This window comes from Meleagris gallopavo, chromosome 1 (assembly GCF_905368555.1).
Source record: "Meleagris gallopavo chromosome 1, MGAL_WU_HG_1.1, whole genome shotgun sequence".
Lineage (NCBI taxonomy): Eukaryota > Metazoa > Chordata > Aves > Galliformes > Phasianidae > Meleagris > Meleagris gallopavo.
This window is the reverse complement of record NC_139404.1, coordinates 21,358,118-21,375,911: the sequence shown is the minus strand read 5'-3', so window position 1 is coordinate 21,375,911 and position 17,794 is coordinate 21,358,118. Positions and strand designations below refer to the sequence as shown.

Here is a 17,794-nt window from a genome sequence, read left to right as displayed (position 1 = left end):
GTTAAGTCTCATTTCAGCTTCAGCTCTCACTTTAGGTACACTAACAGCCAGTGACAGAGTAACTTTAATCTGCAGAAAGTGAAGAAGTGCTTATTAGACTGAATTGGCTAGGTCTTACAGATTACATGTAGACATACATGTGGATGCATAAAATCAGATAGAGCAGCATCTTGATTCTTGAATCCTCCTCTGTATCACAGAACAGCCTATGACTATATAATGTTGGTATCAAACTGCTTGTTTAAACAATAATTACATATGAAAAAGGTAGCATATTTTGAAATTCAGGCACCTGGGACATAAAAAGTGCACTTGGCTTTTAGCATGGAGTTTTAATTGATGTGCACTAGTAAGGAGCTGCTCATTTTGTTCATTCAAAGCATCACGCTCATTTCACACAACTCATTGTTTGTATTTTCCACAACCACTTAAATTACTGGTGACAGACTGGTAGCATCCGTGTTCCACTAACAGGCTAGAAATGAGGTACTCATGTCATCTCCCAGACAACGGACAAAAAAATCTTACAGTCACATTATAAAGCATCACATCATTGACCTTTTATCAAATGTTTCCTTTAAATATATGCTTAGAAAGCACCACACCTAGCTTATTTCGTTCTTCCTGTCTTAACTTCTACATGAAATAATTCACTTTTCAGTTCTTCTTCCCAAATTAGAGTAGATGTGTAGATCTCTGTAAACTTTGTCAAGAAACTTAAATACATAAACTTACAAGAAAGTAGTGGACTTGGCATGCAATTGAAGCCATTGCTGAATTGAAGCCATTTTGCAGTAACTGAACCCATATCTAGCATTATGTTTGTTATAAAAAAAGGGCTTTTGACTATGACTCAGTCACACTACTGAATATCATTACATCATTTTAATTCAACCTGAAACAGAAACACTCCTTACAGTTGTATCAATACAGTAATGCACACATCTATGGCAATATGCCAGAAAAATTCCCTGCATTTTTCAAGCCCTCTTTTCCTTTTTATTGCTAATCTCCAACAGATACAAATAAGCATGCAAGAAGGCCTGCTGATATCAACAGGAAAATTTCAACATTTAGGTGGTGGTTAAGAGACTTATTGGACATTGAAGAAACAAAAATCAAAGGGACAGACAACTTAAAACTAAACCAATGACTATGACAAATGCTTTTGGATAAAGAGCCTCAGTTCCTAGCTAAGTTCTCCTTATAAAATAACCCTATGTCAAACTTTTTTTCTTTCAGAAAGCAATTTAAGAGCTACTCCAACAATAATGCCTCCTGTTTTACTATACTGGCTCACTATGTCAGAGGCAGATCTTGGTGGAATGGCAGTAGAGGACAAACCTTCCTGACAATATTCAGATACATGTTGTTGCCATGTGACAGATGGCAGCAGAGGGACAGTATGACAAATGGTGTCTGACATGAAAGTGCATATGAAGCAAAGGTGTGTCACTGAATTCCTCCATATGGAAAAAACTGCTCCCAGTGACACTGACACCTACTGAATACTTATGGAGACCAAACAGTGGATGTGAGCACAATGAGGGGTGAATGGCGTCTTTCAGCGGTGGCAACAGTGACAGTGGGTCACCTCTGCTGGTGAAGATTTTTATGAGCGTGGCACGCAGGCTCCTGTTCACTGCTGGTGAAAAATGCACAGCTACTGGTGGTGGCTACATTGAAAAATAGTGTTTTGTAGCTGAGTACTCGCTCTATCAAAACAGTGCTGTTGTGCTCCCTGTATCTGCTGTAGTTTCCATGGAAATAAATAGCAGGTAGTACTTTTGGAGTGATCTGTGTATATGTCATCAGAAAAAGGGCTCTATAATCGAAGATCTTTTTGTTTCAGAAGCACCTTTATGAAAAAAATAAGTATTTAATATTGGTAATTACATGCACAAACTTAAAACATTACTTGTGATTGAGGAGAGCCGAGAAATAAAAACATAAAATGCTGTGTTTGTCTTCTAAAACTGCATGCTGAAATTAATGCAAAAAGTAATGTTTCAATACAACAATTAACTTCCCAAGATGCATGATCACTACAGAAATATTACTTTCTCCATTTGCATTTTACTAAATCTCTTCTGTAGGCACTATTATTATTTTATACTTTAACATCACTCACAACTGTATTACAAAGATGCATTATAATCAGCATTGTCAAATACTGAAAAAAATCAGGAAGGTATAAATGCAAACACAAAGTAACAGATCTAACTGTGCAAGACAGACCTGCGTTTTCCATAAATTCCTTGGGGGGGCAGCATTGCTCACTCTTAGTAACAGCGAGTAACTACTGAAGGTCTTACAGCTAAAACATTACTGCATTTCTGTTGTTTACTGAATGCCTGCAGATCACAGTAAATACTGTATACTTGTCTGAGACCAAATTATAATCTAAATTAAAGCAAAATCCATGATTTACAGAGTCATCACTAAAATCTAGTACAAAAGTACCCTAATTATTTGACCCGACAGCAATTCTATTTACAAACTATCTGCCTACTTCAGGGAAAATTTATTTCAAATGAAATTAAAACAGTAAGAAAAAAATCTGGCAACATCATAAAATATAACAGTAACGATACCCTATTTGCAGGACAATTCAAACGTGACTACTTTAAAAATAGATATCAAAGCTAAAGAAAATTAAAAAACAAGTCCCATACACAGTTCCCTGTAACTACTCAACTTAAAAACACTTTTTAGCATGCAATTTCTTCAAAACAAAGGGTTGCATTTACATTTAGCACTGGTGAATTCCAGAAAGTGATTTGTCACGGCAGCTAAATGTTGATGTTTTGTCACCAACGTCTGTCCAGAACTCGTCTTTATGCATAGGAATCACTTAAATTCATCTGTACTGATTTTTAGACATATTTTATGGCAGATATTCAAGGTGATTTTTTTGTGATCATTTTATCCTATCAGCAGTTCAATTTCACTAATTGTGCACTACTTGCATATGACAGGAATCACATACACTGTAATGTGTAATATGGTCCTTCACATCCAAGGAAAGGAATACGATCAACTTAGAAAAAGGACAGTGAAATTTCTGGAGAATCTGAGTTGGCTTTTTTTGTTTGTTTGTTTTGTTTTTGTTCTTTTTGAGTACAAAGACAGAAGTAAAGAAAATACCCCAGACTGGTCACAGGAATGCCACCCAGGCCTGAAAAATATGAAGCTAGATACCACAGTTATGCACCTCTAAGTCACAGGTTAGAAATGTGACTCAGTCACTAGAAAAGCAAGCAAGACTACTTAGTCTAAAGCATCATCAAAAAAGACATGAGATTCTATACAGCTGGAGGAACAGGAGAAAATATTCAAAGTCTGCACCCGAACATACATAAACAACATAAATAATGTCATGAAACTAGAAAGACCAGGACCTTTAGATATGCTTATTTTTATTATGCTAATTAGAAAATATACTGTAAAACAAAATTGGCAATTCCTCATGAGAGGAATGCTCAGTACCACATATTAATGAATGTCTGTATATGAAGGAAATCTCTAACCAGTGTGGACACTGGACTCCTACTGTGCACTGATGGATGGATCTCTGACACTCATTGTGACACTCAGCATCACAGAATGGTCCTTAAAGGTCATCTAGTTCCAATCCCCATATTGTGGGCAGGGTTGCCACCCACTAAATCAGGTATCTAGTACCTAGCAAAATACCAACAATGGAGAAATGCATGTCACGGATCTAATTTTTGAGTAGTTTAGTCTGCATGAATCCTGAGAACCTCTAGAAATACAGGAATAAAAGACAGAAGGATAACGAAGTAAGACCTAAAGGGAGAAAGGGTACTCTGCAGAGCTAGCTGCAGGCTGGGGTTCCTTGAAAAATGGGAAAGACTCCTGCACTCAAGGTGCACAGGAGAGGGAAATTCTGGAGAAAGCAGTGAACACCATTATCTCTGCTTAGCTGTAGCTCTGTTTATGTCTTTCTGTCCCAGTAAATAATCTAGTCAGAGAGATAACACTTCTGAAAATTTTGTTTGTGTTTTGCTAAGGCAGCAAATGCTGAAAAGTCACAACTTTTATTAGCATGAAGGGAGGGCAGTAACAGGTGACAAAAAGTCCACTTACAGTATCAACTGTAGCATCCCTTAAAAGAGACTTTAACAAATGACTGCTTTCTGACACTGTGCTCTAGAATTTACTATCAGCTGACTATAATATATAAACCAGTTTCTCTACACTGTGCATGGGTTATTTACAACGTTCTTGTCTGAGCATGTAACCTACACATACAATTTTAATGTAAGAACAAATAATTCAGATTGATTGTTTTTTTTCTGCCCTTCTGCAGACTGAAAAACTGCATAAAGTGTATTGTTCCTACATAAAACTTCATTTCAGAAGTGCAACTGTCATTGCAAATGGTACAACATGGGAGTGTAACCTAACAGCTCCTCAATAACATGCAATAAAAAGGCAATTCTAAGTTACATTCAGATGCAGAAGAGATGGCTCAAAAATCGAGCACTTTTATTGTTTCTGAAACAATAAACTAGCAAAACACTCAGTACGCAGTTTGTGTCCACACTATTCTTGTGTTCACACTCACAAGGTGGACACGGATGCAGTAAATTCCCACCAGTTCAATAGTACACAAAAATGATTTTCTAAAAATGTTTGTATAATAAGACTCTGAAATAAAATATTATATGGGTAAAATAAGAGTACTTTAGTTATACTTTCTTATAACGCTATATGATTTTCACTAGTATTTAAAAACAAACCTTTTATTATACTAAATTTTATAAGCCATCTCAGCAATTTATCTTTAGATTCTTCTGTAATATAAAATTAATTGTGTAAATTGTAATCCGAACTCAGTAAATCTTTCTGAAGTTTAATTATAAGGGTATCATTATTTTTTTTCTTCAACAACTCTTACTAGGACAATCCACTAAAAAGTGGAAACAAACAAACAAAAACCCCCACAAAACACGAATATCTTAACACTTCTACAGTTTACATGAGTGAAAGTAACACCTTCTGTGTTTCGGTGGAGAAAAACAGTCTGTGCTGCCCAGCAGGTCAACTCAGGTTCCTGAACACTGTCACATCAGAACTTCAGCTACACTAAGCAGTATCCAACAAAAGCACAGATACTTCACAGTTAAAAAAGAACATGTAAGATTGAAAAAAAAAAAAAAAAAAAAAGAGAATTGATGGAAAACTCCCATGTCGCACGTAATCAACAAGAATTCCTGAATATACATAGCATTCATTAAATATTAATTAAAATTTCTAACACTAAATATTTTCCTCCTTCATTTTCATAGAATGGTTTAGGTTGGAAGGGGCCTTAAGGATCATCAACCTTCAACCTCCCACTATAAGTAGAGTTGCAACCCATTAGATCAGGCTGTCCAATGCTTCATCCAACCTGACCATGAAGACCTTTAGAGATGGAGCACCCACAGCTTCTCTGAGCAGGCTGTGCTGGTGTCTCTCTTCTAGTTTAAAACCACTCCTCCTTGTCCTATCACTATCAGACCGTGTAAAAAGTTGTTTTCCCTCCTGTTTATAAGCTCTCAAGTACTGGAAGGTCACAACGAGGTTTCCCCAAAGCCTCCTCCTAGCTAAATACGCCCAGCTCCTCAGCCTGTCTTCAAAAAGAAGCACTCCAGCTCTCTGATCACCACTGCAGCCCCCTTCTGGACCTGCTCCAACAGCTTCATATCATCCCTGTGCTGGGGGCCCCAGGCCTAGATGCAGAGGCAAACAACCTCCTCCCTTGCCCTGCTGGCCACCTCTCTTTTGATGCAGCCAAGGATACTCTTGGCCTTCCAGGCTGCAAAACTCATACCGCTGGCTCCTATCCAGCTTTACATCCACCAGAACTCCAACTTCTTTTCCAAAGGGCTGCTTTCAAGGAGTTCTGTCCCCAGTCTTTAGATATACCTAGGATTGCACCAACCGAAGTGCAAGAGCTTGTTGAGAACAATCCCAAGATGGACACATAGGGGACACCACTCATCACCAACATCCACCTGGAATACAGAGTCACTGACCACAACTCTCTGACTACAACCATCCAAGCGCAGCCTTCAAATCCCTATCTCTACAACTTTGAAATCAAGATGTGGTGCGGAATCCTGTCAAAGACTTTGCACGAGTTCAGGTAGACAACATCACTTGCCCTTCCTTTGTCCTCTGATGCCATCACTGTATCACAGAAGGCGCAGAGATTGGTTAGGATGGTGAAAGTCATGCTGGCTATCATGGATCACTTCCTCATCTCGCATTCCATGAGGATCTGCTCCATGCTCTTCTAGCCAGAGATGGGAGGCATCCTGGCCTGTAGTTCTCTGAGTCTTCTTTTCTCTTTCTTAAAAATGGGAGTGATGTTTCCTTTTTGCCAGTCAAAAAGGGACTCTGCCTGACAGCCATGACTTTTTAAGTATGATAGAGAGTGGTTCAGTAACCACAACATCCAGTTCCTTCAGAACACCGGGATGTAAATCACTCAGCCCCAAACTTGTACACATTCTGCCTCATGAGGGAGTCTCTGACTTGCTCTTTGCATACAATAGGAGGCATATTGCTTCCCCCGCCCCTGCCTAGAAGTTCCAGGACATGAAAAGCGTGGGAAGCCGGACTGCCTGTGGAGACTGAGGCAAAGAATTCTTCGAGCATGGCAGCATTCTCCGTGCCTGTTCAAGCCAGTTCTCTTTTCTCATTTATCAAAGGGTAATCTATAGAACACATTCTTATTATTTTTCTTGAAAAATTTCCTCAATCAAAAAAGCTTGGCTTTGCACATTGAGGTGGCATCCCCGTATTCTTCCCAGGCCACATGTTCCAAATTCTACTGCCCGTATTTTCCTTTCTTATTGCAGGCCCTTGCTCGGTCATTTCTGTTTCCTGCCTCATTGGCTTGGTTTCTTACACTGAGGGACAGAGAGCTCCTGTGCTCTCAAGTGTCCTTAACAAAAGAAAAATTCTGGAAGATGACCTGTAGGTAATGAATTACTTCTGTGAGTAATGTTAGTTACAAATTTTTACACAAAGGCAAGTTATGTTGCTATCATTTACTTATGACTGGGGATTATATGTCAAATTGATTTCATGTCTGCTGATAGCCACAGCCTAAGAAATGTCTACCACCGTACCTTTATTTTATTTATTTTAGTGGCAAACACTACCTGAAAAACTATGCTTGGGTACAGAAGACAAGATGTAAAATTAAAGATGTACTTTTGGCTAATTTGCTGTATTTAGAAGCAAGATGGCAGTATTGATGAAGATCAAGAGCTTAATTACATTGTTGCTTTCTCTAACTGTGCAAAATCAACATTACTGACCCACTAAATTAAGACAGCACTGTAAGTTGCAGGAATTTACAGAACAGATAAAATGTTTTATTCAGAATTACAGGCCTTTAGTGGTACAATAAATTCAATCCTTGCTTATATCATTTAAAAATAATTCTGAAGCACAGAATACATTTTCAGAATGCACTACATGCAGAGTATGTATGGTATTACAATGTCTGGAGAGAACTGCTTAATTGGAAGAATTTCTTTCATGGCAATTTTAGGGTAACGAGGCTGTTTTACACATGTTGAAGAAGTTTTGAATTCAAATAAAAGGTATGAGAAATACACTGAACAATGAAGAGCAACATTTGAGACTAATTAAGAACTGAACTGCACAGATACATTCTCTGAAGCAAGTTCCAGGCAGAAAATAGACCACAAATTGAGAGTTGGAAACAATGAATTGTACATTACCTTCAGTGATTTTGCCAGATGTACGTGGTTGTCATAGACTAAAACATCCACTGTTAGATTTCGCAGATGATGAAGAAGAACTTTGTCTCCCTCCAGTTCTTTTGTTTCCACAGGTACCTTCCATGTTGGGTAGGGGCATTTTGTGCCATCCCATACCTGCAATCAAAATCAACTATTTCAATACTCAACTCAAAATATTAATGCACAGGAATTCATACATACTGGTGCAACAGAAAATAAGACAGCTTACAATACCAATGAGTTATGCTCTTCAGGTGAGGTGGAAAGAGGGACAAGGAAGGGTGAAGACACCAAAGGTCAATTTTTAAAGGATTTCTAACCCTTTCTGAATGTTTAATTGCTATGAATCAAAGGACACAAAGGAAAAGATCTAGGAAGCAGCAAAGCAATGTGTACATTCACAGAGAACAACTCATGGCTGAAATGCTCATACCAAATCAAGAGATAAAAGGGGAAATTATTTACAGTTAAAATGACCCATAACATCAAATTAATGTTCCCAAATAAGAGTGTAGTGTATTCTGAAGGACTCACATAATGAGCTTGCACATGCCCCCACAGATTGAAACAAACAAACAAAAAAAAAGCCTGTTATGAAACATTTAAAACCACCTTTGATTGAGATGCTGCTCTTTCCTGGAATTAGCCAAGCTTTTCCAGAACTGAGCTAGAGAAACATAGACTTAATGCTATAGGCATATGTTATGAAATTAGATGCTTAGTTTCCTACTGTTTTTCAAACTGGCTTTGCTTGGGATACATTGGTAGTTCCGCACTTGATTGAAATAATGTGAGTGTGCCCTGTCAGGTCAAAGCTTACAATTTCCTTTGCAAGAGGAACTAATGGGGCTGATGTCAGGCCGTATTTTGGAAGAATTTCTAAGCCAATAAGCATTCTTTACAAGAAAAGAAAGTTCTATGGAAAATTATGTGTTTCAATGTGTTTTTATTTATTTACTATTTTAAACTTGTACAAGTAAGAGCACATCTACTTTGGGAGCTTACCAGCTTCATACTACTTAAATTGTAGATAAAAATACAGGAGCCATGGCTTTCTATTAATTTTCCCGTATCTGCTAGTGCCATGGTTACGAACAGCTATCCTCATGCCTTCATTCTTATCAACAATAATCAAACTCTGAATAAGAAACAACAAATAGTTTCATCACTAATCATGAACAAACAGGAATTACAGAATAGTTACTGAGGACATCTGACCACCATGCTGTAAAATGCTGAAAAAGGGGAGGCACCATGAACCCTGCTTTCCTGACTCATTAAGGCCCTCCAACAGAATACACTGATTGTATGATATAACACAGATAAATAGATAACTGACAGAAGAATAGTAATAAAACCCTTATGAAATGGATAAATGACAGCAGCACTTCTGTGTGAAGCCTCCTCTGATTTGAAATTAAAACTTTCAGAAATAATTAACTGCCGCCTCATTTCAATTTAAGCTTACTTTCATAAGACAAGCAACACAGCTTCATGTCACATCAGCTTAAGGAGCCACGCTTACACAGAATAACTTATTGAGTGTAATATTAAAGGTTATGCTATGGGTGATACACAGAAATCACCAAGATTCATTACAGTTATGTTTGAAGCAATCACACTATTTACCTGAGCTCGGTGCTTAAAATTGTCATTATACTTTGCTGTATTATCAACCATGAAAATAACTGTCTTGGAATGACATTGTAAATGTACATCATTGTTAAAAAACCCAAGAACAGAAAGTTAATAATATACGATATGTAACTGAAATGATATGAACTTGCTGTGCTTTGCTTCTTTGTTTAATGAATCAACAAAATAATCAGACCTCTGTCGACAATATTTATAAAAAGGCTTCTCTTACAGCATTATCAACATTCTATATGGAAGGAAAGAATTTTGGCCTGTTTGAAATTAGCAACAGCACATCAATGTTAATCTATCGGTTTTTAGCTTGTTTGGTGCATTTTTGTACAAATTTAAGTACTTAATATTTTAAAATGCAGAAAAAGGATATTGACAGAGGATTCAGTATGAGAAAAACTGATCTAGTACTAGTGGATTTCATTAAGACTTTACTATTCTGACTCCACACAGCTCCACCCTGCAAAGTTCACCTCCTTACTATACATAGTTGACAAAATAGTCTTCAAAACTTACAACACAGAAAAAAAGGGAAAATAAATAATATTTACTTAAGAAAGTGCTTGTGTTTCTCCTTGTAAAGGGCCTTTTAATCCTGAACACACACTAGTGAACGAGAATTAAGCTAGAAAGTTCTGAAATTTTACTGCATGCCATTCGACAACCATTTCGTAAGAGACAGTTAAATGTAACAGTTGCAAAATAACATGACACTCAAGGTTTGCTTCTGTATAGCACATAAAAAAGTATTTCCTGCCTTACTAAGAGAACGATGCAACTTGTTTCTAAAAAGATTGTATCAGCGAGGCTTAATACAGAAGTACCATTAAATATTTATTTTCCATTTTATAACTTTGTAGTATGCTCTTCGATGCTCACAGTTTAACAATCAACTTAAAAAACTGAAAATAAATACAGATGTGTTTCAGAATAACATCAAATTGATGCGTAGGGAGCTAAACTAAGAAAAATAAGGAGAGGTAGTTTATATTTACCTGATGTTAAGGATCACACCTCAGAAAGTACTTTCCTGTTGTGTGGCAGTTATATTCTGTGCTTTCATTAAGCAATGATCCCCCAAAGTGCTTATGTGTAACTACAAGAAGCTACCTAGAGCTCTAGAGAGTACTACGCACTGAATTAGTTATATACTGTAGATCTAGAAAAATGAGCAATAATTGCTACTGAGTAGAAAACAAGGTTACAATTCAAAACTAAAATGATTTCTCAACTTTAAGAAATCTTACAATATTTACCTAGAAATGTTTGTAGTACTTACCATCCATACCAATGCCATCTTAAAAAATTTTCAAAATAAATAAATTAGATAAAAAGAATTGAGATTCCTGTTTTGTCTCCACAGAAATAAAATAGTACAGTATCATATATTTCCTTAATCTCTACATATTAATCCACATAACAATATAACAAATTACTTTAAGAAGATAAATCTACCTTTAGAAGAAAAGATGATCCATCCACTTTTGCCTTCCCTACCAGCTGACAAGTGAGATCGAAGAACATCATTGGCTTAACATCAGACAATTTTGCTTCTGGTCCAGAGACAGAAAGATTACTGGCTGCCCAAACACGCAATTCTTCTACTGTTTTCTGTTCTTCATCTATGAAGGTGTACACTTTGCTTGAGGCTCGAGGAACTACTGGTGCTCCTACGGTTCCATCAAATGTCAATGACGCAAATCCTGCACTGGTAATTCCTTGCATTTGTCCATTGTATTCCCTAATCTACAAGAAAACATGAAAAAAAAAATGACTGTACTTCACTGAAGTATGCTTATGCTTCTGTTTTATCACGTGCATAAATAATGGATCACTACTCATTTTTATTCCTGGTGCCAGTAGAAGAGACAAAACATAAAGGAAAACGCAAATTCACACTAACAAGTAAGCAAAGCATATAGAAGGAAGTTCTAACATCAAAAATTATTTCAAGAGGCAGACTAGAATCAGCATCGGTGCAGACTATTTCACTCACAAGTCTCAAAATCTTTTTAGCATCCAGAAATCTCAAACCTTGATTTTCAACCAGTTGTTTTGACCCATTCTCATAAAACTAAAATTAGCTGATCGAAATCGCATCCAGGTTTCTGACTATGTCATTTGTGAGACAAGCTAGCTTAAGAGACCTACAGACAAACAACTACTCTAGCACCAAAAAAATTAGTATTTTTGAATTGTAACTAATTCAATAATTTATTGCTCAGAAATATGCCAGATAATTGAGCCTGCACCTTAACTTTCTATCAGATCCAGAGATTAATTTTGCTGTAAAAGTCTGAAAGTTATCACTGATTCTATTCAAATGAAAAATACGCCGTGTTAGAGAAAGAGTCAACAAATTTTCAGTATTTTCTTATATTTTTTAAATAGTTTTCTCACATCAAGTATAGTCATTACAGTCTAAACAAGTTTGGATAATACTGTACATAGATTACTTTTCCTTATATTTTAATATTGTACTCCTAGTATGCACATAGTTTCAGCTGCAATGAGAAAGAGGCAGCAATAAACTAAGGAAGCAATTTAAAATAAGACCATAAATAATCTGTGTGTCGTATGAATTAAGCCAGTTTCAACATGTTTAAATACAACAAGAAATTGAGTTACAAAAACTGCAGACGTCTTCCTATGAAAAGTTAAGTCATATGGAAACAGAATCAATTTTAATGAAAATATAAAAATACAGAGATACCAAGACCATAGATTATAACTTCTATTATTTCTGTGAACTGCTGTGCTCAAAATGTGAGACGAAATTTCTGTAGTAATTAAACACAAATGAAAGGAAACAATCAACGATACATTGCACATTTCATTTACCAGTTCAAAAAACATGATGTCCACAAAAACTGTATGTACAAAGAGTACATACCTAAACCAGATTAAATAACTTCTGCTTTGGTTATCATTTCAAAACCAGCAGGTATTACGATCCCATTTTAGAAATATTCTACAGAGAAAGTGGCCCGGTATATTTGAGCAAATTTGGATAATGTAATAAATTACTGTATTTTGGAAAAATCTCTGGGTATTTAAGACAGGATTGGTGACTTGATCCAATATAACTCAGAACAAAAATTTCAGAAAACATGTGAAATTCTAAGAACTTCTAATTACGGAAGAAGGCTATAATTGCCTAGAGTTAATACTTCTTGACGTTATTTATTAAAGGACATAAACTTGCCTTCCTTTCTCATTATGCTTTACAACTTGACAACTATGGTCAGAGCTGCCTAGGAATGAAGAGCAAGCATATAATTCTGCGCTGGTCTCTCAGTACTTTCCATAATGCACCAAGCAGTAAGAGAAGGAACCAATGTTAATGGGACAATGTTGACTAAACTGAAAGAGAGAATACACTGAGACAAGAAAATCACTACGCGAGTGCAGAGGTGAGTGCTCCTGGAAATAACGGCCAACTGGTTTAGACCAGGGTTAGTAATATAATGGAACAAATGTTTCTTAAGTATTACAGAGTTTAAAGAAAGTGATGTTCAAGAACAGAGATAGAACTAGCAGGGATATTAGAAAGGATGTGTGATTGACTCTGCTGTATTTATGAAGGCAAGCTTCTTATGTCTGATAATCAGATTGCCAAGTATTGTTCCACTCTTGACAAGAAAACAGCCTTGAAACTCACTAGCAAAACATATCTTCTTCTACTGAACTGACTGACCTACTCAGATGGTATAGTCACACATATCATGGCTATGAAGTACTTTTGCTCAAAGGAACAATGTGTTTATATTGTGAATCTGAACAGCTGAATATGCACTTGATAGAGATTTTTTTTTTTTTTAATTGCTGTTTTCCTCCATCTAACTTTGAAGTTAGAACATTAAAACCCTAAACCACATGCATTCCAAAGTACTGAAATGACACAGTTGTTGTCTATGTAAGCACAATTCAGCTCATGATGTAATTATTTTATGATACTCATTCCACTAGGCGTATTTCTACAGAACATCTTATGCAGTGCATGACTGATAAGCCAGTGGTAACAAACGAAGTGATGTGTAATGAAGAAGCTGTCATCTTTAAGACTCCCATTTCATTTGTTGCACTAACTTCAACCTAGGTACAGAAGTCAAAGCATGAAAAGATAATAGTAGCAATATTATGAAAGAGAGTTAAGATTTTCATCTTTTTAATCACAATTATTACAGGTTGTGTTATGCTGAGGAAGTCAAGTAAGTAGAGTTTCTAATGAGAGGTCATCTCATTATGTTCATCATTCTAAGAATTCAACATGAGTTAAATTACACACGGTCGGAGTAGTAGATCGGAGTAGTAGAAGTATGCACTCACATATTAGATGACTGTATTAGATGTCAAAGAATACAGTGTTTTGAAAATGCAAAGTGCTCAATAATGTTGCGCATCCTGGAAAAAAAGTCAACAGAAAATGTCCAGTGACTCTAATAAATGACTGAAGGAGAACAAGCTGAACAAGATGTGTATTCAAAAGTGTATTCTGATTTATTTCAATCTCATTGCTCTCCAATCCCCAAACATCGAAATAGAAATAAAACAGCAATTCACTTCACCAGGAGCATGGAAATAAATTCTTGTTCAAGAATCATTCAGAGATAATAAGGAATATGAAAGAAAAGTCGATGAGGAAATGAACAATTCTATCATTGTGGCAGGGTTTGTCTAATGCTAAGAATGCAGAACACAAGCCAAAACTCAAAGACAAGTGAGGATAAAATCATACAGATTTAGTCAGTAGCAGGTGGATGACCATTCCCTCCATTTAGCAGCTCAAGTAGTAAGCATTAAGTCTAATTTATTTAGAGCATCCACAGTGACGAAGAAAAAAAGAAAGAGACTTGAAATAATTCCTTCTTAGGAATATAGATAAAGGGGGAATAGAAAAACCGCAGGCCTAGTTTTTATGGTAGGAGGCAAAAAAGATCCCCACACTGTCAGAGTACTGACTACAGCTGAAGGCCCAAATATGGGACTGTAATTCAGTAAGCATTATAATTCATGAAACATCATCATTAGTCATCATAAAAATGTATTTCAAGAAATATTAACAGAAATGTAATTAAAACTGAACTATCACTCCACCCAGCTAACAAGACAATTAAAATATTCATTCTCTTAAACAAATACTGAGCAAATAAATCTATTCTCAACCCAGAGTAACACCAACAGAATCTCCTCCAGGACTTTGCCAACACTTCAGCTACTATGAAGTAGCTCAGAGCAGCCATTTTTAAAATGCATTTGCTATCAAACATCAATTCCCTGGAAGTCTCTCAAAGTATTTCTGGGACATAGAAATGTGAATAAACACTGTAAAGAATATGTATATCTGTCCTCGCTGGTAAACATAGTTGTGACAGGCTAGAGCCTCTGCTACTCTCAAATGCTTTCCATTTGGCAAGCTATGAGAGGGTGAAAAGGCCTGAAAGCAAAATGAGACGACAGTGAATGAGGAATTGCAGACATACTCAGAACTCTAATTAGAGTTTTTTGTTGTTGTTCATGTTTTTATTGAAAACTGTGTTACACAGCAATCATAAATCCTGAACTGGCTGTAGTCCCACATCTCCAAACAGCTGTCAACAGGCTCCTACACCAGATTTTACCTGCTCAGATTGGAGAACAAAACTTGCAAAGTTACTGTTATCTCAAGATAGTCAAAACATGCCTGTCCAGAAAAATGTAACTATTTAAACTAACTGTAGATCATTTTAAATTAATAAGTAATTAGACAAGCTGTTAAGCTTATGCAACTGAGGGGATATGGATTGTGGGCAGCTGGAAGTGTTGGGGCTGGAAACCACCTAAACGAGCTCAGCAGTGATGAAAAAAGCTGTGTGGAAGAAACATTAAGAGACTCTGGAACAAAACTGAAATACTGACACAATCCTGGAAAATGATTAATCAGTTAAGAAGTATTTCAGATCAACACCCAAGAATCTGTTCCCAAATCAGGTGAATAAGGTTTTCTTGTTCATACTTTATCAGTAGTTGAGCTGAAACACTGTTAGATTTGCATAACAGAGATGCATACATAACACCTCCATGAAGTGGACTTTCTAACCTGTACTTCACATCTCAAAAATAATCCATTATTTACCTACTGCCCATGCAATTTTCAATTCGTTTAAGCATTACTTTCTCCTGTTTGTACACACACACACACACCCCCCCCTATAAAACACACAGTTTTACTTCAGATGCAAGAAACATGTTTCTACCTCCACTGAATTTCAGAAACCAGTATGTTTGTAACGCTTATCCTACAGGATTCAGAGAGAATTTGAAATTAAGCATTAGACTTTCCTACTATCTGAAAAATCAATGAACATCCAAGACTGACAACACATCGGGTACTGACAAGCAATACAAGCATCAAAACCTAATTATAGCTTAATTCTACTTTAATTATACATGAAGAAGCCTTTAAAGAAGCTTTATACTAACTAGGAACAGGTTAGCTAGCTTTTGTCTCTATTTAGGTATTTACAAATGAGTCTCAAAACAGAAGATGTCATTCAGGAGTTGACATAACCATCTGTAGAACACTGGGTTTTTTGGTTGTTGCTGTTCTAAGAATTTGATGGTTCATTTTGTTTTGGCTCACACCATAACCACAGCTCATTTTTATCAACTGATTGTTTTATCCTCCACCTCCATGCGTGAATTTCAAGATATGAACAACTAAATTCTTCCTACAGTTCTCTCACTGAAAAAAACAAACAAAAACAAAAAACAGAAAAAAACAAAACCACAACACATTAAAAACAGAACAAAACACCCAATACCTACCTTTACTCTATGAAATCTAACAATATCTCCGTTTTTGTAAATTTTTGGTAGAGAATCTAGATTTCCATTGAAAAGAGTGCATGTTAACTTCACATTCGATTGGTCCACAAGTGTTACAACTGAGCAATAATCTGTAAAATATGAAAGTGTTTGAATGAATAATAGACATTACATAAGCTACTGGTACATAGATGTTATAGTTGGAATGAACAATCATACGGACAAATCTTTTCTGCTATCATCTCTGTAATTCTCCCAAAGTTAAAGAAGCAGAACAACTGGGAAATGGCCAACCATGCAAATAATTAACACAGGTAACTGAAAACAAAATGCGTGGTTAAGCACAGGTCTGTGAGCCAGGAACACACAAAACATTTTCTTCAGTACTTGACAGGTATGCTATTTTTTTAAACTTCCAATGATCTTCTTTACAAAATGAGGAGGACATGTTTACGTCCCTTATCCAGTTCTTTTCAAAGACTTGTTTTCACTATCTTCTGAAGATGCAATGAGTTCAACAAGTTTGAAAAGCAAATTAAAGTATAAGTTATTTAGCATTAACTGTGCCCCAAACATGCAAACAAGGTATTTTCTGCAAGGACACAGTCACAAAGTAATTATTAGAAAGTATAGTGAGAATGTGAAACGTTTTAAGGGTAAACATTCATAACAGAATTTTATTTTTATTTATGACCCACAAAATCAAATTCAAAGCAAGACAAATAGGACAGAACAAAACAGTCCAGTACAGGACAGTATTTACAGATTACATAAAACAAAACTCTATTTGCCATTTCACATTAAAGAAGAATGCGTATTCTTCTGTGCCATATATGAAGTACAATGAACATGCAGTTGCTCTTTCTTGGTATGGCAGCTGGTTAACTTTCCTGATAACTTTTCAAACACCCAGTATTAACTCAGCTATATGTTCAGAACCTTAAACATTTGCAAATCTCATCCTAATTAGTTTTAATCAAGAAGATGGAGTACTTTTCCTTTGGTTATTTCTTCTGCTGGCTTTTACTGAAATTTACAGTTCAGGGCTAAATTACAACTTTTTAAGCAGATAAATAATTGTAGAATGTTGCATCCTAACTTATTATTTTTAACTATACATTAAGGTACACGACATTTTGGCTTTAATAAAGCTAGTAAAGATCCTCCAGCAAAAAGTACACTTTTTAGGCATTAAATTAACAGTAATAAATAATTTATTTTTATATTAAGTTTAAAACTTCTGAAGTTGGAACTCTAAAGTTTGAACTGAAAGGAGATTGGAGACTACAAGGAGAGATATCTAGAGTGAAGATGAGCTTGAGAAAGGTGAAGAAAACACATCTTCCCTAAAAGTTTAAATGTCTGTCTTCTTTGTTTCTCAACATCTGAAGTAGTAATTAAACATTCATGTAAACTGGTAATGAATTAAATTTCCCCAGCTCTCAAAAAGTAAAAAAAAAAAAAAAAAAAGAAAAGAAAAAAATGCAAGAACTGAACAAAGATGCTATAAGCATTAAAACAAAGCTGATAAAATCCCCATTATTTATTTT

General features: G+C 35.9%; 1 protein-coding gene across 4 annotated transcripts in view; it reads right to left on the bottom strand.

The window, feature by feature from the left end:
* Nucleotides 1-17,794, bottom strand: part of POT1 (protection of telomeres 1) — a 63,681-nt gene that overhangs the window by 17,363 nt on the left and 28,524 nt on the right. For all 4 annotated transcript variants that reach the window (XM_085218374.1, XM_085218383.1, XM_010706251.4 and 1 more), the window contains 3 exons: nucleotides 16,245-16,375; nucleotides 10,893-11,183; nucleotides 7,770-7,925 (listed from right to left, as the gene is read on the bottom strand). In XM_085218374.1, coding sequence (XP_085074500.1) covers nucleotides 7,770-7,925; nucleotides 10,893-11,183; nucleotides 16,245-16,375 — 578 coding nt within the window. The remainder of the gene's footprint in view (nucleotides 1-7,769; nucleotides 7,926-10,892; nucleotides 11,184-16,244; nucleotides 16,376-17,794) is intronic.